The sequence below is a fragment of the Pleurodeles waltl genome, chromosome 4_2 (genome assembly GCF_031143425.1).
Source record: "Pleurodeles waltl isolate 20211129_DDA chromosome 4_2, aPleWal1.hap1.20221129, whole genome shotgun sequence".
NCBI classification, from domain to species: Eukaryota; Metazoa; Chordata; class Amphibia; order Caudata; family Salamandridae; genus Pleurodeles; species Pleurodeles waltl.
Window position 1 is genome coordinate 124,085,233 of NC_090443.1, and position 27,322 is coordinate 124,112,554.

At 41.2% G+C, this 27,322-nt stretch overlaps 1 protein-coding gene across 2 annotated transcripts in view; it reads right to left on the bottom strand.

Moving 5' to 3' along the window:
• The window catches only part of TSPAN31 (tetraspanin 31), a 155,448-nt gene extending 128,931 nt beyond the window's left edge, over nt 1-26,517 (bottom strand). The window contains exon 1 of one of the 2 annotated variants that reach the window (XM_069230928.1): nt 26,329-26,517. In XM_069230928.1, coding sequence (XP_069087029.1) covers nt 26,329-26,391 — 63 coding nt within the window. In that variant the 5' untranslated portion in view covers nt 26,392-26,517. The remainder of the gene's footprint in view (nt 1-26,328) is intronic. The other variant, XM_069230927.1, reaches the window with a different exon arrangement.
• Nucleotides 26,518-27,322: the final 805 nt, after the last annotated feature.

A 27,322-nucleotide genomic window follows, 5' to 3' on the forward strand; every position in this document is an offset into this window, starting at 1 on the left:
ATTATTTTAGGCCATTTCTGCCCCCCTGGGGGGGTAGATCAGCCTATTTTGATTCGGCTGATCTGCCCCCAAGGGGGGCAGAAACCACTAGGCACCAGGGATTTTTTTGTTTTTCTGTTTTACAGATGGGGAGCGACCCCCTTGGACAAGGGTCGCTCCCCTGGAGGGGCAAAATGTATTTAGGCCATTTCTGCCCGCTTTGGGGGCAGATCGGCCGATTTTAGGTCAATCTGCCCCCAAGGGGGGCAGAAACCACTAGGCACCAGGGATCTTTTTTTTGCGCCGTCACACAAGGGGAGCGACCTTGTAGTCAAGGGTCGCTCCCCGGGGGGGTGGGGGGGGCCAAATTATTTTAGGCCATCTCTGACCCCCCTGGGGGCAGATCGCCCTATTGGTATTAGGCCGATCTACCCCCAGGGGGGGGGCAGAAACCTCTAGGCGCCAGGGCAAATTTTTTTGTTGTGTTTTTTTTGTGTTTTTTTTTTTTTTTTTTTTTTTTTTTTTTTTAGAGATGGGCAGCGACCCATCAGGCAAGGGTCGCTCCCCTGGGGGGGCAAATTGTATTTAGACCATTTGGGGGCAGATTGGTCGATTTTAACTCAATCTGCCCCAAGGGGGCAGAAACCACTAGACACCGGGGATTTGTTTTTTGGCACCAATGTCACGCAAGGGGAGCGACCCCGTAGGCAAGGGTCGTTCCGGGGGGCGGGGGGGGGGGGGTGTTCGGGGGCAAATTTATTTTAGGCCATTTCTGCCCCCCCCTGGGGGCAGATCGGCCTATTATTAGGCCGATCTGCCCCCAGGGGGGGGGCAGAAACCTGTAGGCGCCAGGGCAATTTTTTTTTTTGTTTGTTTGTTTTTTTAGAGATGGGGAGCGACCCATCAGACAAGGGTCGCTCCCCTGGGGGGCAAACTGTGTTTAGACCATTTCTGCCCCCCTTGGGGGCAGATTGGTCGATTTTAGGTCAATCTGCCCCAAGGGGGCAGAAACCACTAGGCACCGGGGATTTGTTTTTTGGCGGCAATGTCACGCAGGGGGAGCGACCCCGTAGGCAAGGGTCGCTCCGGGGGGGGGGGGGGGGGGGGGGATGTTCGGGGGGCAAATTTATTTTAGGCCATTTCTGCCCCCCCTGGGGGCAGAAACCTCTAGGCGCAAGGGCAAATGTTTTTTGTTTTTTTTTGTTGGTTTGTTTTTTTAGAGCTGGGGAGCGACCCATCAGACAAGGGTCGCTTCCCTGGGGGGCAAACTGTATTTAGAGCATTTCTGCCCCCTTTGGGGGCAGATTGGTCGATTTTAGGTCAATCTGCCCCCAAGGGGGCAGAAACCACTAGGCACCGGGAATTTGTTTTTTGGCGCCAATGTCACGCAGGGGTAGCGACCCCGTAGGCAAGGGTCGCACCTGGGCAGGGGGGGTGGGGGGTCAAATTTATTTTAGGGCATTTCCCTCCTCCCCCCCCCGGGCCGGCTGAGCTAGAGGCCAAAATCCACATGTAGGCACTTTGCAAAAAACACCTCTGTTTTCTGTGAAAAAATATGTTGTATCCACGTTGTGTTTTGGGCCATTTCCTTTCGTGGGCGCTAGGCCTACCCACACAAGTGAGGTACCATTTTTATGGAGAGACTTAGGGGAACGCTGGGTGGAAGGAAATTTGTGGCTCCTCTCAGATTCCAGAACTTTCTGTCACCGAAATGAGAGGAAAAAGTGTTTTTTGGCCAGATTTTGATGTTTGCAAAGGATTCTGGGTAACAGAACCTGGTCAGAGCCCCGCAAATCACCCCATCTTGGATTCCCCTAGGTCTCTAGTTTTCAAAAATGCGCTGGTTTGCTAGGTTTCCCCAGGTGCCGGCTGAGCTAGAGGCCAAAATCCACACGTAGGCACTGTTTTCTATGAAAAAATGTGATGTGTCCACGTTGTGTTTTGGGCCATTTCCTGTCGCGAGCGCTAGGCCTACCCACACAAGTGAGGTATCATTTTTATCGGGAGACGTGGGGGAACGCTGGGTGGAAGGAAATTTGTGGCTCCTCTCAGACTCCAGAACTTTCTGCCACAGAAATGTGAGGAACATGTGTTTTTTTAGCCAAATTTTGAGGTTTGCAAAGGATTCTGGGTAACAGAACCTGGTCCGAGCCACACAAATCACCCCATCTTGGATTCCCCTAGGTCTCTAGTTTTCAGAAATGCACAGGTTTGGTAGGTTTCCCTAGGTGGCGGCTGAGCTACAGGCCAAAATCCACAGGTAGGCACTTTGCTAAAAACAGGTCTATTTTCTGTGATGTGTCCACGTTGCGCTTTGGGGCGTTTCCTGTCGCGGGCGCTAGGCCTACCCACACAAGTGAGGTATCATTTTTATCGGGAGACGTGGGGGAACGCTGGGTGGAAGGAAATTTGTGGCTCCTCTCAGATTCCAGAACTTTCTGCCACAGAAATGTGAGGAACATGTGTTTTTTTAGCCACATTTTGAGGTTTGCAAAGGATTCTGGGTAACAGAACCTGGTCCCAGACACACAAGTCACCCCATCTTGGATTTCCCCAGGTCTCTAGTTTTCAGAAATGCACAGGTTTGGTAGGTTTCCCTAGGTGGCGGCTGAGCTACAGGCCAAAATCTACAGGTAGGCACTTTGCAAAAAACACCTCTGTTTTCCTTCAAAAATTTGGTTGTGTCCACGTTGCGCTTTGGGGCGTTTCCTGTCGTGGGCGCTAGGCCTACCCACACAAGTGAGGTATCATTTTTATCGGGAGACGTGGGGGAACGCTGGGTGGAAGGAAATTTGTGGCTCCTCTCAGATTCCAGAACTTTCTGCCACAGAAATGTGAGGAACATGTGTTTTTTTAGCCAAATTTTGAGGTTTGCAAAGGATTCTGGATAACAGAACCTGATCCCAGCCACACAAGTCACCCCATCTTGGATTCCCCTAGGTCTCTAGTTTTCAGAAATGCACAGGTTTGGTAGGTTTCCCTAGGTGGCGGCTGAGCTACAGGCCAAAATCTACAGGTAGGCACTTTGCTAAAAACAGGTCTGTTTTCTGTGATGTGTCCATGTTGTGTTTTGGGGCGTATCCTGTCGCGGGCGCTAGGCCTACCCACACAAGTGAGGTATCATTTTTATCGGGAGACTTGGGGGAACATAGAATAGCAAAACAAGTGTTATTGCCCCTTGTCTTTCTCTACATTTTTCCCTTCCAAATCTAAGACAGTGTGTAAAAAAGACATCTATTTGAGAAATGCCCTGTAATTCACATGCTAGTATGGGCACCCTAGAATTCAGAGATGTGCAAATAACCACTGCTTCTCAACACCTTATCTTGTGCCCATTTAGGAAATACAAAGGTTTTCTTGATAGCTATTTTTTACTCTTTATATTTCAGCAAATGAATTGCTGTATACCCGGCATTGAATGAAAACCCACTGCAGGGTGCAGGTCATTTATTGGCTCTGGGTACCTAGAATTCTTGATGAACCTACAAGCCCTATATATCCCCGCAACCAGAAGAGTCCAGCAGACGTAACGGTATATTGCTTTCGAAAATCTGACATTGCAGGAAAAAATTACAGAGTAAAACTTAGAGAAAAATTGATGTTTTTTTCACCTCAATTTCAATATTTTTCTTTTTCAGTTGTTATTTTCTGTAGGAAACCCTTGTAGGATCTACACAAATTACCCCTTGCTGAATTCAGAATTTTGTCTACTTTTCAGAAATGTTGCGGTTTCTGGGATCCAGCATTGGTTTCATGCCCATTTCTGTCACTGACTGGAAGGAGGCTGAAAGCACAAAAAAATCGTAAAAATGGGGTATGTCCCAGTAAAATGCCAAAATTGTGTTGAAAAATTGGGTTTTCTGATTCAAGTCTGCCTGTTCCTGAAAGCTGGGAAGCTGGTGATTGTATCACTGCAAACCCTTTGTTGATGCCCTTTTCAGGGAAAACACCACAAGCCTTCTTCTGCAGCCCATTTTTCCAATTTCTTTTTTTTTTAAACGAAATTTTCACTGTTTTTTGGCTAATTTCTTGGCCTCCTTCTGGGGAACCCACAAAGTCTGGGTACCTCTAGAATCCCTAGGATGTTGGAAAAAAAGGACGCAAATTTGGCGTGGGTAGCTTACGTGAACAAAAAGTTATGAGGGCCCAAGCGCGAACTGCTCCAAATAGCCAAAAAAAGGCTCGGCACAGGAGGGGGAAAAGGCCTGGCAGCGAAGGGGTTAAAATTGTGTGACAATTGCCCCTGAATTATCTGCATTTGGAAGCTATAGCAAAAGAGCAAAACTGGTGTGGTTTAGGTCAGTCTTGTACTATTTAGCAGGTTGCTGCACTCCATCTGTTACAGTTTTCCTCATTTAAAGCACTCCTTTCACAGATGACTGTGCTATCTTGCGCACTTCCTGGACTAGCACCTCGAGTTCCCCCTGGTCAGTTTAGTCTCCCGATCATCTTTCTCCATTACTTCCACCTATACTTACGGCACGAACGTTGTTGCAAACACATTAATTCTTATTGTGGATTAGTTAGTTGAAAATGTCATCAGTTATGGATTGAGCACCACAAACTGTCTGAATGCTTTTTCCTGAAAGCGCGCCCCATCAAAAGACTGTAGAAAATCATTACTGATTTAGCAGAAAGTGCAATTGTTTGCATAGTTAACAAATCTTCAGTGTGCTAATGTATGCAAACAGGATTTTGAGATCCCAGTCTTTGCATTTTTTAACGTGTTAAACACAGTCCTACTGCGAGTAGCGACAAGGTGCACACATTATGGTGCTAGATTATTGTGGTTACTAACATTACTTTAAAGGAATCTGTTGTTGGACTCTACTGATTAGGCAGCAATTCTGGTCATTCCCGCGTCTGGCAATCCCAAATTTCCTTGTACCCTTGGATAACCTGCAGGTTTCTTTTTCCTTTATTAAGTCTCGATTGGAGCGCCACCCCACCAAATGTACATAGGCATGTGTGTGGCCAGCTGTGTACTTTAGGTTTAAGTTCTCTAATTATACATTTACTCTTCCCTAGCAGAGGTGGTTTCGCTGGAGTCTGTGATCCATTCATTCAATCACGACTTTTAAAAAAACAGATATGCTGGGTGGCGCGGACAGGTTTCCAAACCAATGACTGCATAACAGATAAACCCAAGATCAACACGTAGACGAAACAAAATACAGTGGGGTCATAGGAGCACTGATGAACGACCAAAGGTGATTTAACTTTTTAGTTTGCTGGTTATTTATTTACCAGTAAGCTCCTGAGAATTCCTATGCAGGGAAAAGCGCCCTATGATTTGAGCGTAGCTTTTATATGCAATACAGGTTCAGAGTATTGCTTGCTCGTAAGCAGAAACAAGCACTGGCAAAATCAATAGTTTTAGACAGTATGAACTTAAAAGTGCCATGAAGTGGCCAACACTGGCCACTTCATTGCGCTTTTTCTTAGGTTAAAACTGAAGAGATGGGCATGAGGGGGAGAACAAGAATATATTAGAAAGAAAAAAAAATACCTAGGATGCGGCCAGCATTGACTGTCAGAACTCTGAAAAATAGTACCTGAATTCCAGCGCAAGCAGCAAATATACAGCACACCGTCACCAATACAAAAAAGGTAATTAATCTGTACCTGGTCTGTGCGACATGGACAGCAACGGAAGCGGCGCATGGCAATCATAGCCTAATGAGAAGGCATCAAAGAAGAATGAAAAATTACGGCAACGTATGGTAAGCCATGGGTGAGTGCCAAGCTCCTTACTGACCACAAGAGTCTTGCAAGCAACAGTGCATGCGCATGCTCTTGCGGGTTTGACCTCAAAACAGGTAGAACTGAAAGACCCCATGTAAGGCAATTTATTTCATGCCAAAATCTATGTAGCTGCAGTTGACCACCACTAGTATCAAACGCCCACTGAAAATGAACTGCTTTCTACGTGTGTGTGTGTGCGCGCCCCACAGTTATTACCACATCTAGGTTTGCAGGAGAAAGCAAACAGTTGTATTTCCTACCTACAAATTCCCTCCAACTATGACAATCAAAAATGATACCTTTATGGTCAAAAACCCTTTCAAAACATGATTACGTGTTTCCCTTAAGAAACCGTCGTAAAATGGGGCATTGGGGATTCAGCCCTGGCACAAGGGATGTCTATGGAGGTACGCAGAATAAGCTCTTGAGGCAAAAAGACATCAGGCAGTGCAAAGTGTCGTGGCAAGGGCAAGAGGGAATCATCTGCTAAAATTGGTTGGAAGTATGGGGTTACCAGTGTTGAGGTGTACTAGTAACCAGTATGTCACATACTGTAACTTCAACTTTGAAGTGTTGACAGGGAAATAACAAATCAATCCACCATGTGGGGGCTATGCCCTTTAATGCCTGTGGTCTCCTTAGCCCTCTTAATAACCATAACATCCAGTTTGACCTTGCTCCATCATAGCAGTGGCATCTCTCCAGCCAGCTAATCCCAGATACCATCTTTATCTCTCCTTGTGTCTAGGGGACATTATGGCCCATCATACTCCTTCGGCTGCAGTATCTGGCATGTTCTTGCACTCCCTGACTGCAAGTTGAGTAACTTGAATAATCTACTCTACCTAACTGTAATGTACTCGACTTGTAAACAAGTCTCAAACTGTGTAACCCTACGCAAATATTTTAGTTTACAGAGTCTGCTTTTTATTCATTTTCACATACGAGTGAACCTTTAAATATGTGAGCTCAGCCATTCTGTACAAAAAAGTATTTTGTTTGATTAAATAGACTAAACGATCCATGAATTACATCTTAGTTTGTTATAGCATTGCCATCAGGGCAGAAGTGTTTCTCAGTTTATGTTTAAGCACTTTTAATAAATATATTACTAAACCATGATGTGGTAGCACATTGTCATTCACAGACAGCAAACTTCCAAGAAATGTCCAAAAACCTTCCCACTAACGTGCATCTTTACTGACAAAACGATATTGTTAATACACAATCTAAGAATTTGGGTTTCAGAAAACATATTTTACCTTTACTACTGAAATAGATAATTTTTTTCTTAAGTGTTTCTACAGTTGACTTGCTTATTTAAAATGTGGGTCAGGAAAAACCCGATACCCTACACCCTTTGATGTCAAACTCATTGTACAGCAGGTCACACAGTTCACTTTACAAAATTCAGGAACTCTGCAGTCAGAAGGACAATTAATTGGAAGAAGATAAACTGACTTTTGACCTCGGTCTCTGAACAGAGGGCAAATGTGACAAGAACAGGATTTAACCATGTTATTATTGCTCCTTTATTTTCTGACTGAAAAAATTACCTGTTCTTTGTCAACTCACCAGAAGCAGTGAGTAGGTCCTAAAAATAGCTCAACTTGATAAAATGACTAGCCATAGCGATTGATTTTGAGAGGCCTGAATAGGTCCCTGTAATAGCTCCATGAACGACATGTTCTGGATCACAGTAATGTCCACCTCCCCTTTCTATGCTAGACCACCATAATGTTTATGGATGTTCTCCGTTACAGAACCCAGTAGTAGTAGTAGTAGTAAACACAAGCTTTATTTGGTGAACATAACCATCAAAGGAAAATCCAAAAACCATAAAACAATCCGAGATCATGAATTAGGTAAGAGGAAAGTAAATAATAAATTAAAAACAGGGAGTTAAAAAGTCAATCAATATTTACAATAAAAAAAGAAACCTCCCACTCATTAGCCAAAACATACTTATTTACAAGAATTTTTTTTTAAACTTTTTTTAAAAGAAGGGTGTATATGCCAGGCAGCCATAAGGAACTTGCTAACCACAGAGATTAAAATAATTGAAGTATCACTTTTCAGGAATCCTTAAAGCAGTGCAACATTCTTATGCCCAGATTTCGGCAAACTGTACAAATCCACTTATGACGGGGAATGATGTACGCCAGACTGAAAAACATGAAATGTTCAACAGATTCAATACTGTCACAACAGGCGGGGCATAGACCAGATGTTGATGATGATGATCTCCAACTGCTGGTTAAAGACAACAGCAATAAACACCAAAAACGAAAGAGCGTACAAACTCTTTCCCAGTAAATCGGGTATAAGGTCTAGGTAAAATTTGAGCTGGGAATACCACTTGAAATCAAAAAAACTAATTAGTCAGCCGACCATGTGATGTACAAAGGAGGAGAATGTTTCTTACATAAGACCAGTAAACAGAATTTAAAAACTTTCAAGCCCCAAGGTACAAAACCATCTTGACACATGCCTGAGCCATGTGATAGAAACTGCATTCAGTCTTTTTAGAAGGTCAAGAAGAGAATCCCTGTATCTGATAAACTCAGGTGTGGTCCAGATTCTTACCCAAAAGAGTAAGGGTCTCAGAGCTGCTATCAGATCAGATCAGAGATACAATTAAACCAGAGATCCAGAAAAACCGGGGTCAAGGGTGTACTAAGAGGACACACAAGTAGAGCCCTGGCTAAGTTGTTTTCACCCACAGACAATCTATTGGTATTATAAAACCCCCACACCTCGGCACCGTAAGCAGCCACGCCCTGTGCCTTTGCCAAATAAATCTTAATAGCTATAGAGACAGCTTTTGTTACAGTACTTTTATAGAAACGCAGGATGGTGCCCGCCCCAAACTGAAGAAGTGCCACCCTTTTACTAATCTGATCCTCCCATTGTAAATTATTTGAAATCCTCACACCCAGGTAGTCTATTGAACTGACCTTACTTAAAGGGGTCCCATTTAAAATAATAGTACATCTCCTAATTGATCCTGAACTAAACACCATTGATTTAGTTTTATTAACATTCAGTTCCAGGCCATAATCTGCACAGTAAGATTTGAACCAGTCGACAAAAATATGAAGACCCATTGGTGTCTTAGAGATGAGAATCATCTGCGAAAAGTAATGTAGGGATTTTCTGGGCATTTAAAGAGGGGACATCATTCTGACAGACAAAACTTGTACCACCTCATTTATAAATGAGGTAAATAAGGTTGGGGCCAAAACACATTCTCGCCCCCCCCCCCTGCTGAATGGGAAAAGGATCTGTTAATTCTCCCTGGTTACCCCATCTCACATAAGCATATGTGTTCTCCTGTAGCCGTTGTACTAGATGGATTATACTGGTAGGAGTACCCATTCCATGCAACACTTCCTATAGTTTCTCTCTGAGAAACATGTCGAAGGCAGATCGAATGTCCCCAAAAACGACATATAAATTTTGCTTGGCAAGGACTACATATTTCCAATATAAAAGCATCAGCCTAAAAACCTGATCTACTGTAGTGGTTTTTGGGCGAAAACCCGCTTGGAGTGGGGATAGCACCTGATGGTCTTGAACCCAACTTAACAGCCTTTCCAAAAGCTGTTTAGCAAAGATTTTCTAAAGATTTTCAATAAAGCTAATAGGTCTGTAGTTTACAGGGGAGCTCACATCACCCTTTTTATAGATGGGAATGATTTCAGCCCCTTTACAAGTACTCCGAATTGGGCCCCCAGCTGCAATCTCGTTCAAGATCATGTTTATATACCAGGACCATATTACTGGGTCGGATTTATAGAGATTCCCCGGTATCTTATCTTGGCCTGGCACTTTAGCAGATTTTAAGGAATTAATTGCTGCTGTAGTTTCCTCCAAGGTAAAAATAATTGGATCTTCATAAATAGGGGAGTCTAATCCTAAATCGTTAGGTAGATAGTTCGTTCTAACCAGCTGCTGAAGAAGAGGTTCATGAATTGAGAGATTGCAAGGTAAAGCATAAAGGTTGAAAACAATGGTTCACCCAACTCTCAGGTTGAATATGGTTACAAATAGTGCTCTTGCCCCCTCTTTGTCTGTTAGACAGTAGCTTCTAGAATGTCACATTGTCATTATGTTTTATTGCATCAAGCAAGTTTTGCTAGGTTGTATCTTCCCAACTTTTCCTAGCTAGATTTGCCTACAATAAGTCCCTAATACAGGCAGATTTTATCACCCTCTGGAAACGTGTCATAAGAGCTGTTTTTAATGCTAACTTGGCCTTGGAACAATCCTTGTTGAACAACACATTTTTAGAGTTGTCATCAGAATGCTTGATGGTGGTCTTTTTGTAGAAAGAAAGAAAGAAAAAAAAAAAAAAAAACTCAGCAGTTTCTTTAACATATATTCATGAATACTAAGAATAGGAATGTTATTAACTTCATACTCCTTATAAACGACCATAACATCAAACGATTGATTCCATTAATCAAGTAAGGATTAGACAACACTTTTGGCCAACAAACACGAGTATATCTATTATTCAACAGTGGTGCTGGGACCACAGTAAGATGGTCATTCTGTGATCTCCTAAATGCACCATTGTGTAAGGTAAGGAGCAGAGGATTATGATCACTCTCAAGACTTAAATTCACCTTCATATCTTTAAAAAAAGGCTATAACCTAACATCCACTAAGAAATAGTCAATTACACTAGAAGACTGGCCTCGCTTAAAGGTAGACGCAGCACTCAAATCAGAATGAGTACGGCCATTGCAGGCCCTAAGTCCATGTTTAAGACAGAAGGATACCAACTGGGAAGCAGCACAGGAACAAATGCACTGTTTATTCATTAATTGTGGAATACCCTAAAATTCATCTTCATCTATTAAATCACTGTTTAAACAAGAAGGTTCAAAAAGTACAGTTCATATCTCCTGAAACCACTACATTTGTCAAAGGATGCAAGGTGTCCAAGAATTCAGACAGCTGTGCCAGGGTCTGAGACTCTGATCCCCGTGGGACAGACCGGGGGATATGTTAATTATGATAAACTTAAAAGTCTCAATCAAATATAAAGTTGTACTCCCAATAAACTGGGTGAATCTATTTTTATACCCCTCTCTGCGGGCTGAGCAGCAAAACAATATATAAAAACCCTTCTATTTAAACTGGGTCCTCAACCCAACTCTCCTGAAAAAGGCAAATATCCTGCATATTGATGCAGTTGACCCACTCAGGGTCTCCCATCTTCCTATCAAGCCCCGCTAAGTTCCAGGACATAATAGATAATTCCGAGCTAGTGGCCACAACTCTAGGCTTGGGACGCTGAGCCTCCCTTTAATGCATATCCTCATTGTGTACTCCAGATTTAACCTCCAAAAACGAGGTTGAGACTGTTGAATATAAATAAATATTTAGTCAATCAGATACTGGTAGTATATGAGAAGATTTTACTACCGGGCCTAAAGCACACTTTTGTGTTGAAGCTAGGCCATCAGAGTATGTAAGTGAACAGACGGTGGGTGGGAGACTTACAAGTATAATGCCAACCCCTCTCAAATCTCTAAGGTGGCAGGTACGTAATTCAAAATCCATAAGTTTGTCCACCAACAACCTGTCTACGAAGCAAATAAAAATAAAATAAAAATTTGAGCCAGGTTGGCTGTGTCTGCCCACCTCGAGAATATCAGCGTGAATGACTGAGGCAATTAGGCTGGCCATGCAACCAGTAGATAACCTTATTTATCAGGGAATCATAGGTTTCCAAAGTACCAGAGGGTAATTTGTTTTGACAACCATGACGAATTGTAAATCCAAAAATGTGGTGTATTTGATTCTGTGTCCATGCAACCTAGGTTACATGGGTGAGACATCTAGAGAGTTCAGGACCAGACTATGGGAACACAAGTCTGCGATAAAAACGTGTAAATTAAATGCCCGGTTGGTTGCTCATTGGGCTACACATAACCACAGGGAAGACGAGATAAGATGGACCATATTGGAAAAATGTGGTCGAGAGGGGGTGCATGTGTGGAATCCACTAGAGGTATTCTGGATTTTTCTTTCACGGACCTTTGAGAAAGGTCTGACCGAGGAAATACTTTGGTATAATGCCCTCTAATCTATGCCAGTAGCTTCTTCTTTCTACCTGGACTCATTATTCCATTCTTCCCAGATTGATATATTTCTACTTTCTAATTATGGGGTGTACATGTATATCATTCCACCCTCTCTTTATGCTTTTTTCTTTGCCATGCTATCTACCATTAGGGACTTTTTTTGTATGCCTGAAATTGCTAATTTGTCATCATATAAATTAATCGCGTATTTGCGCGATTTTGATAATGCTCTGTTGTAATGTGTATACATCTTGCCTCCACTCCTACCTGGCTGCCATAATTTAGTTTGTTCTTTAGATTTATTATACAGAATCATTTCTGTAGATACTTCGTTGTCAGTTCAATATATTTTAGTATTTTATGTTGTCATTTATCTATCTGCGCCGACATGTGCGCTTGGCAGCATTTGCTTGCAATTTTCTAGTAATATGCCATCATTTCAACATGGCCGCCGCCTCGCTTGGGTGATGTGCACACATGTGGGCCGATAGTCCCTTCTTGATGTTCACTCCATCCCGGGGTTCGGTTTTAAATATAAAAGCGGCATGGATTGGGGCTGCGCTAGGTTTGGTAAATGACTGCAACTGAGGTAGAGGAAGAGCTGATAACACATCAAGTGACTACGCTCGAGGCTAAGTGTTGCTTACTATTTGTTTGATAGGCAGATTTGACCTTGCTGTACTTTGAGGATACGAAACTATTTTGTAATGGATACGTATTTGGATGATCTTGCAGCAGTTTATTTTTGTTGTCTGCTATTTTAGAGTGAACAAGCCCCCCTATCCTTACGAGTGGCATTTGGAGTTACTTTGGTCTGCTAATACCATCAGGTAGGATGAGGAATTAGACATTATTGGCATATATTTGTTTATTACGGAGGCTCTGTATGCGGCTAAAAACTTTATTTGCGGTTTATTTGGTTTCAGTCTTTTTTGTTTTTGCACGGGTTTAATGGTGTTGAATAGCTATCAAATTTCACGCTCAATGTATTTTTCTGGTGTCACAGGAACAGACTTGACAATCCCCTGTATAGATGTAGGAGTATTAAATTTAGATATTTATTCCCTATTATGTTTAGATTCTAGACTGACATGATTTATCAGTATCCTACAGTGCCCTGATGAAGGTGGCTCGAGTATTCTGTGAATATTAGGAGGTGCAAGTCCACCGAAACGCGCGTCGGCCTCAATGAGAAATAATCACTATTTGGAGGAATTATGAAAATTTGATAGCTACAAGTGGAGACCGGATAAGATTTATATACATCATCCCTTTACATCTTTCAGGACATTTCCTATATCGTGCAGAGATTTATTCTGAACATTAATTTCTATATGAATTCGAAACAAATTATCAGAGAAATTGTTTGCAGTGAAAAAGGACTGCATGTTGAGTTGCATAATATATGATTGTATATATTTATGATTTTGATTATGGTAGAGGGACCTTTCTGTTTTTATATATGGATGTCAGTATTTGTTAGTCCGGCGTTTTTGATTTTGTCTTTTGCTTTGGTTTTATGTTGGTCTGTGTTGTAGCTTTGTGTCATTATATATTGTATATAAGTTGAATTATTGATTTTTGTGTTTTGTCTTTGGGGGGATTGTTTCATAATATATCTGTCATGATTAATTTCATTTACATACATTTGTGTACTAATAAAACCACTGTGTTTAATACGGTGTTATACCAGATTAATCAATTTGTAAGATATTGATGGGACAGTGATGTGCGTTTTACTTCTAATTTAGGTACCTCAGCCATATAAATGGTGCCACCTTTATTCCTCAGTCCTTGGCCCTGTTCCATAAAAGCTGACCGACTTGTGCCAGTCAAGTAAACAACATTGGTAGAAAACTTAGTAAAATGTGCAGTAGAGCTTACAGCCCCAGCAGGTGCCTGGGTACCGCCCCCCAACCCCCCCCCCCCCCCGAGGACCATTAACAAGGTCAAGGTTTTAACGGGGCTTTGTAACCCAGAGGGATTCTTATTTTTGGAAACTGTATTATGCGTCCGCCTTATAATTGCGAGCGCAAGCTGGGATCCCACTGCACAAGGTATAGATGGACTTTTTGGAGAGGGAATAGTAACAAACCCCCCCCCCCCCCCCGGGAAAGGGGTCTGCTCTCAACCTAAACTCGGACGTAATGGTAATCCCACCACCATTTGACCTCTGACACTTGCACACATGCTTCTGTACCTTGTCCCCTGTTAAAGCGTCCTTCAACAATAACACCAAACTCTTGACTTCATCCACCCTCTGAAGAACAGTGGCCAAATCAATTCCCTCATAAGACAGTGACAATCTACCAGTGTCATGGGGCAAGTTGGTCATGTCATTGTCAGCGACACATGCTCCAGGTTGTACATGTGAAGCGCAGACAGGTGACCCCCCCTTCCTCCATCAGGGGCCCAAACAGATTTGTACACTGTATGTTGGAAACCACCGTTACGACCGGGCTTAATGGGGGGCCCTCATCCCCTGTGGAAGGATCACCAGTGGCACAAGATGCAACATCAAATTCACTGCACAATGTTTTAGTCAGCAGAGAGGGAGGATTTACCCTGGGAACTTGAAATGCCAGTTTTGGGGCAGTCTCCAAGGGTGAGTTAGATAGTTAGAACTTCTTCTTGAATATGTCGGGAATGTTTTCCCCCCCAGGTATGCCACTGTTTACAGAAGGTTGCAACTTCTTGAATATGTCAGGAATTTCTTTCCCCAGGTATGCCACTCTTTACAGAAGGGTGGCTAAAATTTCTTAAAATGGCCTCTGGTTAGCCACCTAATAAGCTTACTTCTAAAACTCAGGGAGATGTACCCAACCCAGTCTCCATCGGACGAAGACGGGCAGTCTTGGCCCGGGCACACTCCAGGGCACGCCCGCGCAGCGGGTGTTATCCTGGGCTTAAATGGCGCGCTGACAGCAGAGAAGCCTGGGGGGGATGAAGTCCCACCCTGGGCAGACTCAAACAAAGATAAACACGTCCCCAGTAATGCTCAGGCTCTTCTGTCTTGCATCTCGGTAAAGTCTATCCTCTGTCCAAGATACATAGTATACGTGGGCCTCTTCAGACTTAGGGCCTTTTAGAGTCCACAGGTGTCCTGCTCTAGAGCTCTGTACCAGAGCTATGTACTCCCCTGTTGCGGCCCCATATGTTGTCAATGCCTCTGCCCATTTTGTTGATGGTCCCCTGCTACAGTCATTCCTAAAATAATTATTGTGGTTCATCTGCATCCTATATTGTCCACAGTACCCGACTCCAAGCCATAATAAACTCCTGTAACATCCACCATTCCTGTATTATAAATCCTTTTTAACATCCACAGTCTTCTCTGCCCTAGGTCCCACTAATGTTCATGGAAATCCCCTACACTGGATCCTCATAATATAGATTGGTCTTCTCTGACCCTATTCTGCACGCTCACCATGTTCTACCTCGGTCCTAGGTTCCAGTGAGGCTCATCCTCTATATTTGATAGAGGCGAAGGACAAGTTATCTTCAGGCTAAGAAGCCAGTAGCATTAATGGTCCTACTCTATCCCAGAGTTTGTAATGTAGATGATACTAGCTCGGGACTCAAGTAAAGGTTAATGCATTTTAACTACAGACACTTTGGAAACGTATAGGGCTCTCCTCTACACAAACCAGGCTCATACCCATGACCATCTGTGACTCGGATGCCAGGTAAGGTCCATCCATGATCAATTGGGCACCCAAGGTCCTATGTTTTAGGTCTCAGAAATGTCTATAGTTCTCATCTGTCCTAGATCTCAATAATGTTCATGCCCCCCTTTCTTAGATCCTGGTTCAGTGTGCCATCCTTGCCTGTCCTGATGACCATAATATGTGTGCCTTTGGATCCTCCTTTGTTCCAAGCCCCTGATCTGTGTGGACCACCATTCCACAACAACATAATGCTACAGTCTCATATCCTATATCCACATAATGTTCGCATATATCCTTTGTATTGAGTCCCCATAAAATCTATGTATCCATTCTATCTAGGGTCCCATGAGGTTCATGCACTCTTCCGGCCTAAATGCATAAAATTTAAGCAGTCATGCTTCAGGAAAGGTCTAAATTCTCCATGAAACAATGCCCCTGCAATGTTCATTCCAAACGTTATGCTTATGTAACATATGTGGTTTGCTTCTGGCCAAGGTTTGCGTAGTGACCAACTGCTCTGGCTAAGGCCACTAACGCCTATGGCCTGCCTTCAACTGAAGCCGTTGGGATGTCTAAATTCAGTCACTGGTCACAATTATCACATTAACCAAGGCCAGTTATCAAATAAAAGAATAAACAAGCATTTACAATGGAACAGGTCTCCAACTTCTTGAGTTAGAGCTATTGGCACTGTAAATTCATAAATGGACTTTTCTTGCCACATAAATTGGTCAACCCTGCCTCATAATTTCTTCTTTTCCTGCCATATATATACAGTGGCCCTGCATAGGACTAAAGCACTTCCATTTACCTTCTTACCCTAGCTTAAAACTTTGACAATCTTCATATAAACCTTTATCAGAAATAAACGTTTGACATTAAACTAATGCACAAAACACCATAACAAAAATATGATTTGGGATGGATTGGAGGGCGAAAGGTAAGAGGGAGTAAAGATGGAGAAGACAAGTGGCATAGTAACAGTGTCATTGGTCCTGGAGTAAAAAAGGAAAATGGTTGACTGCAAATTTGGTAGAAAAATACAGCAGTAATTAGAGTTGAGTGGGGTCTCTAGGTCCCAGTGTCACTGCACCTGTTGCTCTATTGATAATTAGGCCTCAGGAGAGAAAGCGGATGGTGCAGAAAAAGAGAGTGCAAGGAATATAACGAACAAGCGGAAGAAAGAGAAGGGGGTCACAAAGAAATAAAAAGAAGGGAAAGAAAGAACAAGAAAATGAAAACACAACTAAGGAGGTAATCGAGCAAAAGTGTTACGACAAAAGAAACAAGCATGTACAATGCATCGGGTCTCGCGTTTGCTCATGTTAGAGCTGATCGCGTTGTAAACTCCTAACCCGACTTTTCACCTATCGGGCAAAAGTGCATTTATGTACATAACCCGAAAAAGTGAAATCAAGTACGTAAAGCGCTTGACTTCTGCCAAGCGAGATCTGGCTCGTAAATTAGAGAAAAAAAAGTCCACAAGCCCGATGGAAAACAGCGAGCCTCGCATGTTTTCTGTACTTGGTCGCTAGCCACGGAAAAGGCATGCCATATGCGTGCCTTCGACTAATGAAAGCAAGCACATTTTATGAGGGAAGCCCACCAACCAATAAAAAACACGGACGTGAAGTTGACAGGGCTCCGAGCCCTTTTATAAATACAAAAGAGTCTCCCTGCGAAACGCATGCGCGAGCGCATGCAACGCAGGCTCGACCCTAAAATGGGAAGGAAGCTAGCGAATGAAAGACAAAAGGAAGTGTGAAAAGAAAGAAAAGTGAATATTAGTGAAAAAAAAAAAAAAAAAAGAAGAAGATGAGAGAAACAGGCAGGTAAATAACCAGGGCATGTATGTACTGACATTTTCCACAGAATGGGAAAACCACTTTGACACTTCTAGACCCAACAAGTAACTTGTGGCTTCCACGCACAGACGTGAAAGATTTATAGTAAACCACTGTAGAACAGCAGGAGGTGCATCAGCAGATTTGTATGCGAACCCCAATACAACATTGGGGTGCTTCAGATCAGGATTGGTGGTGTAGGCAGAGCTGTGTCCTAGGCCAGTACTGGAATAACAAAGGCAGCATGTCAGGAATGAGAAACGGAACACTGTATTTCCTAGTATTCGAATAACGGGGCGCTGCAGGTTACTGTTGAGGTGCACTAACAGTTGTATGTGGGCTGAAGTACTGGAATAATAATGGACACACATGGTCAGAAGTGATGTATCTTAATGGAGCCTAGTATCGGCGTGCCAGTGTTAGCCTGGAGGAGCCTTGGTGAAGCTGCAAGTGGGGCCCAGCATGGGAGTGGCATTTCCTCTGAACTACAGAAGCGAGGCATCTAGAAGGGCATGTGTGTGAGCCTTATGTTAGAAATTATGAATTTTGGTGAAGCTATGGTGGTTCCCATCAACAGTGGCGTTGGATGTTAGACTTGATGTGCACTGGTTGAGCTGTTTTTTGCTCTTTCGGGTTCAATATTGGCTTGGTAGTAAGATTGAATATTAGAATTGACCTGCCATAAAAGAACTGTATGTGAGGGGGTTCCAGTATAGGAAAGGAAGTGACCTCGCCAGGGGAGAACAGATGCACTGATGGACCTGCACGCGAGGGCCCAGTACTGCAACAGCAGTGTGTGTGTACCGACTGTAAGAACTGAGGTGCTCTGGCAGACAGGGTGCGTGGGGTCCTCGCACTGACACAGCTGAGAGCTTGGAGTGTGTGAACTGAGGTGCACTAATGAAGCTGCACGCAAGGAATCCTCTGCCCTTGTTCTCACCACAAGCAAGCACACTTCATGAAGAAATTCCAAGCCAAAGAGTGGTGGGAGCCAGGCAGCTGAAAGAGGGTGTAGCAAGCCCAAAAAGACCAAATGTGACCAAGATAACAGCCTGATTTATTGCCTTGTTTACAGCTGAGCTAAACTTGGAGCAAGAATTCTCTGCAAATGAAAAGGAAAGCTTTCCTGGACAGGAGCAGGAAATTAAGTAAAAAAATAAAATAAAAAGTAAAAAAGTCCTACAGATGAGATTAACAGGACAAAGCGTAATTACACAGGAGGAGGGACAAATAGGCATGACTAACCACTAGGAAGGAAGGACACAAACTAACAAGTGAAATAGCTGGAAGCCCACAGAAGTATACAAGAGGTCATACGCTCTATGCAAAAAAAAAAAAAAAAAAGAGCGCTACTTGTCATAGGCCATTGAGGTCTTAGTTGTAACAATATTGTTACAAACAAGCTGCCAGTAGCTCTACACATCCTTTCTACGCTTCATTGCTACCAAACAGGATTCCGCCCAGTAAGAGGCACAGAATCTGTCCTCATCACCATCTGGGATGAACTAAAAAACACAGTAGACAACAAAAGGGTTGCTACACTACTTCTGGACCTATCAGCTGCCTTCAACACAGTTGACCATATCACTCTAATACAAAGTCCCCAAGAAACTGACATACAGGTGACAGCTCAACTGACTCACATCATACATTCAAAACTGCCATCCATACACCCCATTTCTCATCCAAATCATACTTTCACAAAAGCAAGGGTCCCTAAAAGCTCTATCATCTCATCCATGCTTTTTAACATCTCCATTAAGTCAGTATCGGCAATGATCAATAAATTTCAACTTGCATGCTACAATTATGCAGATGACACAAATACCTATTAAACTGGAAAGCCCCAAAGACATCCGAAACTCCAAAAATCTTCAGATGCCTCAAAGCCGTTGATCAGTGGATGACATATAGCCATCTCAAAATGAATGCTTACAAAAATACTCACATGGGGCAACTAGAAAAATGATTACCCACTCTGCGTCTGGAGATTTGGGACCACCGTCTAAAGTATCTAACTAAGTAAGAAACCTTGGAATTACTATGGACTCAAAGTTATCAATAAACGTCCAAGTGGAAACGTTGGCAATATCAAACCTCATAACTATGAAAACCCTGTGACCCATCTTTCCCCCACGTCCAGGCTACTGTCTCTTGTACTGCAGAAACATGATTATGCCAATGGCCTCTACCACAGATCATCTTTATCAACTATGAAAAGACTACAATGGTTTCAGAACCCTGCTGCCAGAGTACTCTGACATGTAAAGCCACAAGCCCACATCCCCCTGCCTTGAGGGCTCTACATTGATTACCTAAAGACCCACTTTCAAGCTGCTTTGTATCATCCACAAAGCAATACACGGAACAGGACCACTTTTCATCAGGAACAAAAATCAGAAATATATTAAACCAGGGAATTTCAATTGCAGATTGGCAATCCCTTAATCAAGACCCCACCGTACAAGAAAAACAAAAAAATAAGGGGTACCTTATGCCACTTGTCTTCTCCATCTTTACTGCCTCTTACCTTTTGCCCTCCAATCCATCCCAAATCATATTTTTGTTATGGTGTTTTGTGCATTAGTCTAATGTCAAACGTTTATTTCTGATAAAGGTTTATATGATGATTGTCAAAGTTTTAAGATAGAGGAAGAAGGTAAATGGAAGTGCTTTCGTCATATGCAGGGCCACTGTATATATATGGCAGGAAAAGAAGAAATTATGAGGCAGGGTTGACCAATTTATGTGGCAAGAAAAGTCCATTTATGAATTTACAGTGCCAATAGCTCTAACTCAAGAAATTGGAGACCTATTCCATTGTAAATGCTTGTTTATTCGATAACTGGCCTTGGTTAATATGATAATTGTGACCAGTGACTGAATTTAGACATCCCAACGGCTTCAGTTGAAGGCAGGCCATAGGCGTTAGTGGCCTTAGCCAGAGCAGTTGGTCACTACACAAACCTTGGTCAGAAACAAACCACATATGTTACATAAGCATAACGTTTGGAATGAACATTGCAGGGTCATTGTTTCATGGAGAATTTAGACCTTTCCTGTAGCATGACTGCTTAAATTTTATGCATTTAGGCCGGAAGACTGCATGAACCTCATGGGACCCTAGATAGAATGGATACATAGATTTTATGGGGACTCAATACAAAGGATATATGCAAACATTATGTGGATGTAGGATAGGAGACTGTAGCCAAACTATGGAATTCCCTACCCCCAAACATAAGATCCACAGATAACTATCATATCTACAGAAGACTACTCAAGAGTTGCCCCCTTCCTACATAACTACCATACTCAAACACTAATGTACTAAATATCCTTGTGCATACAAACATTTATAATTTGATTACATGTGTTTAGATGTGTATTTCTTTGTACAAATATGTATAATAACCATGGTTTTTAAAACAGATATTCTTTAAGTATGCTTAATGTATATACATTATTTATAGTTATATTTATATATAAAAAATTTATTCTAGTCGTATGCATGTGTCTCTACGTAGTTTTCATACAAGTTACTCCATTAAATGCTTATAAGTCGGTTTTATTTATCCATCACAATATGTAAATATCAACCATTTTATCTACGAATGCTCCACAACTGAAAGATTGAGGAGAATATAATATTACTTATAAAAAGTACACAAATTAGCTTCAAGTACAGCAATACTTGAACGGATGAGTTTATACAATACAACATTAAAACCCAGGTATAAATGGTCAAGGTCCAATGCTCCCTTCCAATGACAAATGCCCAAAATTGAGTTTAGGCAGTGGGTAATCAAGTGGGGGTTTGGACCAGTTTTCCCTAGAGTAAATAATCCTCAAAGAATACAAAAGTTGAGAACCCACTTAGATCTTTTTTTGAAAATTTTGCTAAGAATGTTAATCACAGATAGGCAATAGTCCATCAAATTCTGGTATTTTGTTCAAGTCTGTTTATTGATTCCAAGCTCATAATTGTACTGAACAAAACATAAGAGAACAGCCGACAAGTGCTTCGCCCATGTGGTGCATTCACATTGGGCTTTTTAAAGGCTGTAAGTAATAAGTAAAAATAAATCAGAAAAAGGATTATTCAAATTCAATCAAGAGGGTATCCGTGAGGACCATGCAAAAGCGCACCCCGTCGTGCAAGGTCTAAATATATAAGAACAAGTGAAAAAGAAAAACATGAAAATGGTGCTGATTAGTGACAAAGGTAATAGTTCATGTATATCATTCATACCTAGCTAAAGGTGTATTGGTATGGCTGTTAATTACAAAGGTATATTTAGGGATAATTAACTAGATGAAATATTAAGGAATGAGAGAACTCAATTTTGGACTGAAAATGAGAAATCCAGAACCAATGGAGAAGTAAGAAGAGTGCTGGCACTGCACAGTTTATATAATAATCGTGAGTTAGTAAGGTGTAGTCATCAAATAAATTATAATACAGGAATATCATACCATTAAATTTACTCAGCGATTTAGGTTCATTTTATAATTGAAAATCTGAATATAAAGATTGAAAAGTTCATTAAATAACCAAATTATACAATTACATTGTTAGTATGATGAGACTTAGATTGTAAAATTGATTGGCAATATATACCCTAAAATAGTTCTATACCAAAATGCTAATATTTAACAAGAGAAACAATATTTCAAAACTTATAGACAAACTCCTACAAGAATATATACATAGGTATGAATCAAATGGTACAGTTCCCCAGGTAGAGAATACAAAATAAATATATTCAATATTATCATATTATGTGGCACAAAGATATGAGAAAAACGTGTTATATATATATATATATAATAATAGTAGATATGTCCAGTAAATTATATAGCTATTCCATAATCAGGCAAAGTCATTGCGAGTTAAATAAAAGGCTCATTTCTAATGTGAATGGATTTAATAAGGGTTGAATAAATGGATCTCCCCTAGGTACGAAATATAAAAGGTCCTGGGAATAATCCCAGAATCAAAGTTACAGCGTTCTAAATCAGCGCCATGTTGGATATAAGAAAACAGCATTGAATGTGACTCTGTTTAAATATAGCGTGTAGGTGATAGGGCACACGTCCTACTTATATTTTTAGGCATATTACGTAGCGAGAAATTTCACCTTCAAAATAAACGGTGAATGGGTAGAGTCCTTTGTTAGTCTCGATTGTTATGTATGGGACGCTCCCATGGCAGTCGTGTTTATTATATATAGTGAAGCCGAGTCCTTCTATTTTACGTAAGAATTCCATACGAAAAAGGCGGCGGCCATGTTGGTAGTTCTAGATGGTAAATACGAACCTAAATGAAAAACATGTTACAAGCAATTCTAGGACAGCGGCCGCGTTGATATAGATAAATTAAATCGGGTAAATATTTGGTCTATATTATTGAGGATCCTACATATTTGAACTAAAAAAATTAATAAATATATGAAAACCAAGAGTGTTTATGGAAAATAATCCCATAGATAATTTGAAAAGATATTAAAATAAAGCAACTGTGACAGTATTTATTAAAGGTATACGAAAAATGAAACCTCAGGTCTAATGATATAAAAATTAATAAAATGTATTCATAGTATGATGACTTGAGTATTTAGAAGGAAGGGTAGGAAAAGTTATTACATGAGGCTCGGTAATGAGGAACAAAATCTTGAGGGGGATCATGTACCAATGAAAGAGTGCATAAATGTAAACAAGCAGTTAGTTATACATACTTAGACTTGAGATAAGTATAGTGTTTCAAAGTAGAATATAAAGGATAGCCTTGTATCCATAGAAAAATCTAATTGGGTTGCCTGCAACACATGAACAGCACCTTAACCATAAGACGACAATTATATGGTATTGAAGTGATATCAGAAAATAGGTAATACAAACATCAAAGAGTCACACTGAAAATTATAAGATTGACACAATTATTTTAGCCAATGGTGCCATTCAGGATCCTTATTAAGACCTTGTCGTACAGTGTCAAAACAGATAAGTCTACTTTCATTCTGTTGTAGTCAAAATTCAAGATTACCTCCTAGAGGATGTTGTTTGAGTTGCATTAGACCACTGAATGTAAAAGAACGTGTGTAAGGGTGACACTTTACAAAATGTTCAACTAACGGGAATTTCATGTCATCCTTTTGAATGTTATAATGTTCTTGTATCCGTATTTTAAGTGCCCGAGTTATACTTCCTATATAGGCTTTATAAGATGGGCATTTGATAAGGTAGGCTTTGTTAGTACTTTCACAATTAATAAAGTCACATATCATAAATGGTTGGTCATTGATGGCAATTGTTTTTGTTGGGCCCAATTTGCAAATAGAGCACTTTGTACAGGTATAAAAACCTTTGGGGTGGGGGTCGCATGAAGTTGTGAGTAGATGTTTCATTGTAAAAAGAAGAACAAAGTTTATCTCTGAGATTAGGGGCTCTCTTAAAGCCAACTTGTGGGATACGAGAAATACATTGGTTGATTGATTATTATAGAGTAAGTACCAATGCTTGCGAAGTAATTTGCAAATAAACTGATGGCCATTGTGAAAATATGTGAAGAAACGAATCGGAGTCTTTTCAGAAATTGTTTTAGTCTTGTTAAGGATAGCATTACGATCCATTTTAGTAAATTGTTCCTTAGTGCTCTTTTAAACTCAACAGTTTATAACCTATGGTAGACAGTCGCTCAATTTCATAGGAAATATTCTCATAATCCATTTTCATTACTGCAATTCAATCTGGCTCGTCTGAATTCCCCAGCTGGAATATTGAGAATCATACTCTGTGGGTGGCAACTGGAAGCATGTAAAATAGAATTAGCTGCTGTGATCTTTCTGTGAAAGTGGGTATACAGTTTGTCATTGTCAATGTACAGCACAAGGTCTAAAAATTCAATTGTGGTTCTTGAAATTTGGTATGTTATTTCAATGTTCCATATATTAGGCTTTAGGGATTGTAGAAAGTGAAGTAATGCATCTTGTCCCTGCGAGATGAGGAAAATGTCATCTATATAGCGGCCCCAGAATGATCTATTACCTTTGTCATTAATCAGCACCATTTTCATGGTTTTCTCTTTCACTTGTTCTGATATATTTAGTCGGGTGAAACACGTGTGGGCTGTTCTCTTATGTTATCTTCAGTACAATTAGGAGCTTGGAATCAATAAACAGACTTGAACAAAATACCAGAATTTGATGGACTATTGCCTATCTGTGATTAACATTCTTAGCAACATTTTCAAAAAATGATCTAAGCGGGTTCCCAGCTTTTGTATTCTTTGACAACTTCAAAACTCAATATATTATCTTCCTACGCCTCATTTCACTACTATGATCTTACAAATAACTGTTTCTAAATTCTTCCATCGTGTATTCCTTTTTTTGACTCATCCCAAACCTCATTTTACTATAACCTCCCTAATTAATATCTAGAGACGCTTCCCTCCTCCATCTCTTTTACTCATACCACACCTAATCCTACTACTATGATCTCCTTAATACCACTTTCTAGATTCCTCCCTTTCCTATCACTCCATTATTCTATTCAATCCAACTAAGAGAATGGCATGTCCACTGGGAAAATTAACTCATTTTCCTATGTTAACTCGCCACTAATCCTTTCTGGGTTCCAGAGTTGTGCGTTACTTGTCAAAAAGCTATTTGCTCCCTTGACAAGGATACTAACCGCTATATAAATACAATTAAATTGGACAAAACACCTCTTTTCGCCAACTGAACTCACCAACTACAGCCCATCAAATAATTCCGCTGGCTACTAAATTGATTTTATTTATTTTCCCCATAGCAGTGCTTAATTTGTGATGTCTGTTTCCGGTGCAGAGCACTTTTTTTTTTTGCGGGCTGGCGCTTATTTTTCTGCCTCATGAATTTACTGCAAGCAAAAGACACAAATGGGTAAGATGGAGGAAGAGAAAAAGGAAAAAGCGTCACAAAAGGAGAAAGCAGAAAGTGAGCTGAAGGGACAAAGAGTGCCTTTAAATGGATTGAGGAGGCCAGAGATGACTTCAGAATTACTCTGCCTCAGTATTCCGTGTTCGCACATTTAATTGCAGAAGTGCGTTTTTAAGAGGAGGGCTTTGAGCACCGGCAACTTTTTATTTACAAATTAAGCACTGCCCCCTTGTCAGGGTTCCCACTAGGACTAGGCCCCCAAACTTCGCCCATAAAAAAAAAAAATATATATATTCTCTGGCAGTACTCTTGATTTTGCACTCTGTAGCAGGAATGTCATACATTGGCCTTGGAGGGGTGCTCCATGCCCTATTTTTAGGAAAAATATTGTCAATGTTAGTGATGTTCTTCTAGACTCGTGTATGTATATTTACACGGAGCCATCCTGACAGGCTACATCGATCCAGCTCGCGTGGCCCCTAAGTATCCCTTACTCTAGTCTCTTCAAAGGCAGCGGTTACCGTGACTTGCGCACTCATGAGCTTCCTTCTAAGACAGTGACCCCCCAGACCATTTTCTGTATGGTCTTTCTACTATAAACACGTGCACACGGTGACCAGGCTCTTTCTAGTATTTGTTCCATTTTTAAAAGCCCTCCTTTGTAGTGGTCCTATACTACTGCTCTACAGAGCTGCCGAAGTCTTCACGAAGTCTCACTTTTGTGACAGTGCATCCAAACCTGTACTCCTTGTCATAAAACCCTTCTTTCATTATTGCCATACATCCTGACTGGGTTTTTAATTCTGTGATGTTACTAGGGTTGCTGCTTGGTGCCATGTCGTCAGAACGCCATATTTCGAGTCGTGGTCTCTTCTATTACAAGTCATTGTTTTGAGAGGTGTCAGCCCAACTGGGTCAGGAAGCAACCTTTGACTATTACTCCTAAAAAAACAAAAAGGTTGCCAAAATGAAAGGCAGACTTGGAGACACACTGTAGTAACGACACAAAGATAGGGAGCACCCCACGTAGAGTCGGACTACTCTATGCCCACAATTTAACATACACACTCACCATGTACACGACATTCAGAGCGCACAGGGCGTTTTTCGAGCACGTGAAGCCGCCGCAAACCATGTTGACGTCGCCTGCCCCGATCGAGACACCAAACCAGGACCACAAATAAAAAACACACCCCACCACGGGGCTTTTCTCTTTAAATCGCAACCAACTTCCGTTCCGGTAAAAACCAAGTCCGTCAGCTGCTGTGACATCATTTCCTCTTGGGCGTGGCCATGGAAAGGAAGAGGGGACTACCCGGGCAATGCGGTACCTTGAGGCGCAGGTTATCCATAATGTCAACTGTTTCAGATTAGCACAATTTCTTTAAGAAAAAAACTTTAACCACGAGATTCGTAATTTCTGCCAACGAAGCCCAAATAATATTGTAGCTAAGAAACATTTTAACCTAATATTAATAATAAATTACCAACTACTAGCAATCACCTTTTTTACCTAACATATTTTTAAAGGAAAATGAAAACCACGAAGTTCTTTAAGCCTCGGTAAACAGCATTTTAACATTAGCATTTCGGTCCTTTTCAGCGAGATTGATTGGATGATCCTCCTATTCAAATATGGCCGCTTAGAATTTTTCGGCCCTTGGATGGCCTGTCCTGCGCGTGTGTTCACGGGTGACATGTTTGTATGACAAAGTAGAGATCCACATGTCAAAATATTTTGTCCCACAGAGAGCGTGTAAAGACTATACACCGTCCTCTGTAACTTGCAGTACATAGAGGACTTTTGGCGATCAACCACGCTGGAAAGATCGCTAGTATTAAAATCATGGTTCATAGTGAACTCCTAGAGTGACGTCACTGTAACAGCTTCGCATCACTAAAATGTTTCCAGCTAACGAGTCTATAGTTTTCAGTTATATTAGGATGTGATAATTATGCTTCTCTTTCTTTGCTGTTTGGCTGCTGTTAAAAACAAATTAATCACAGTAAAAATTTCAAAACCAAACTACATTAACCATAACTCTTCTATGACATGTCCTTCACAC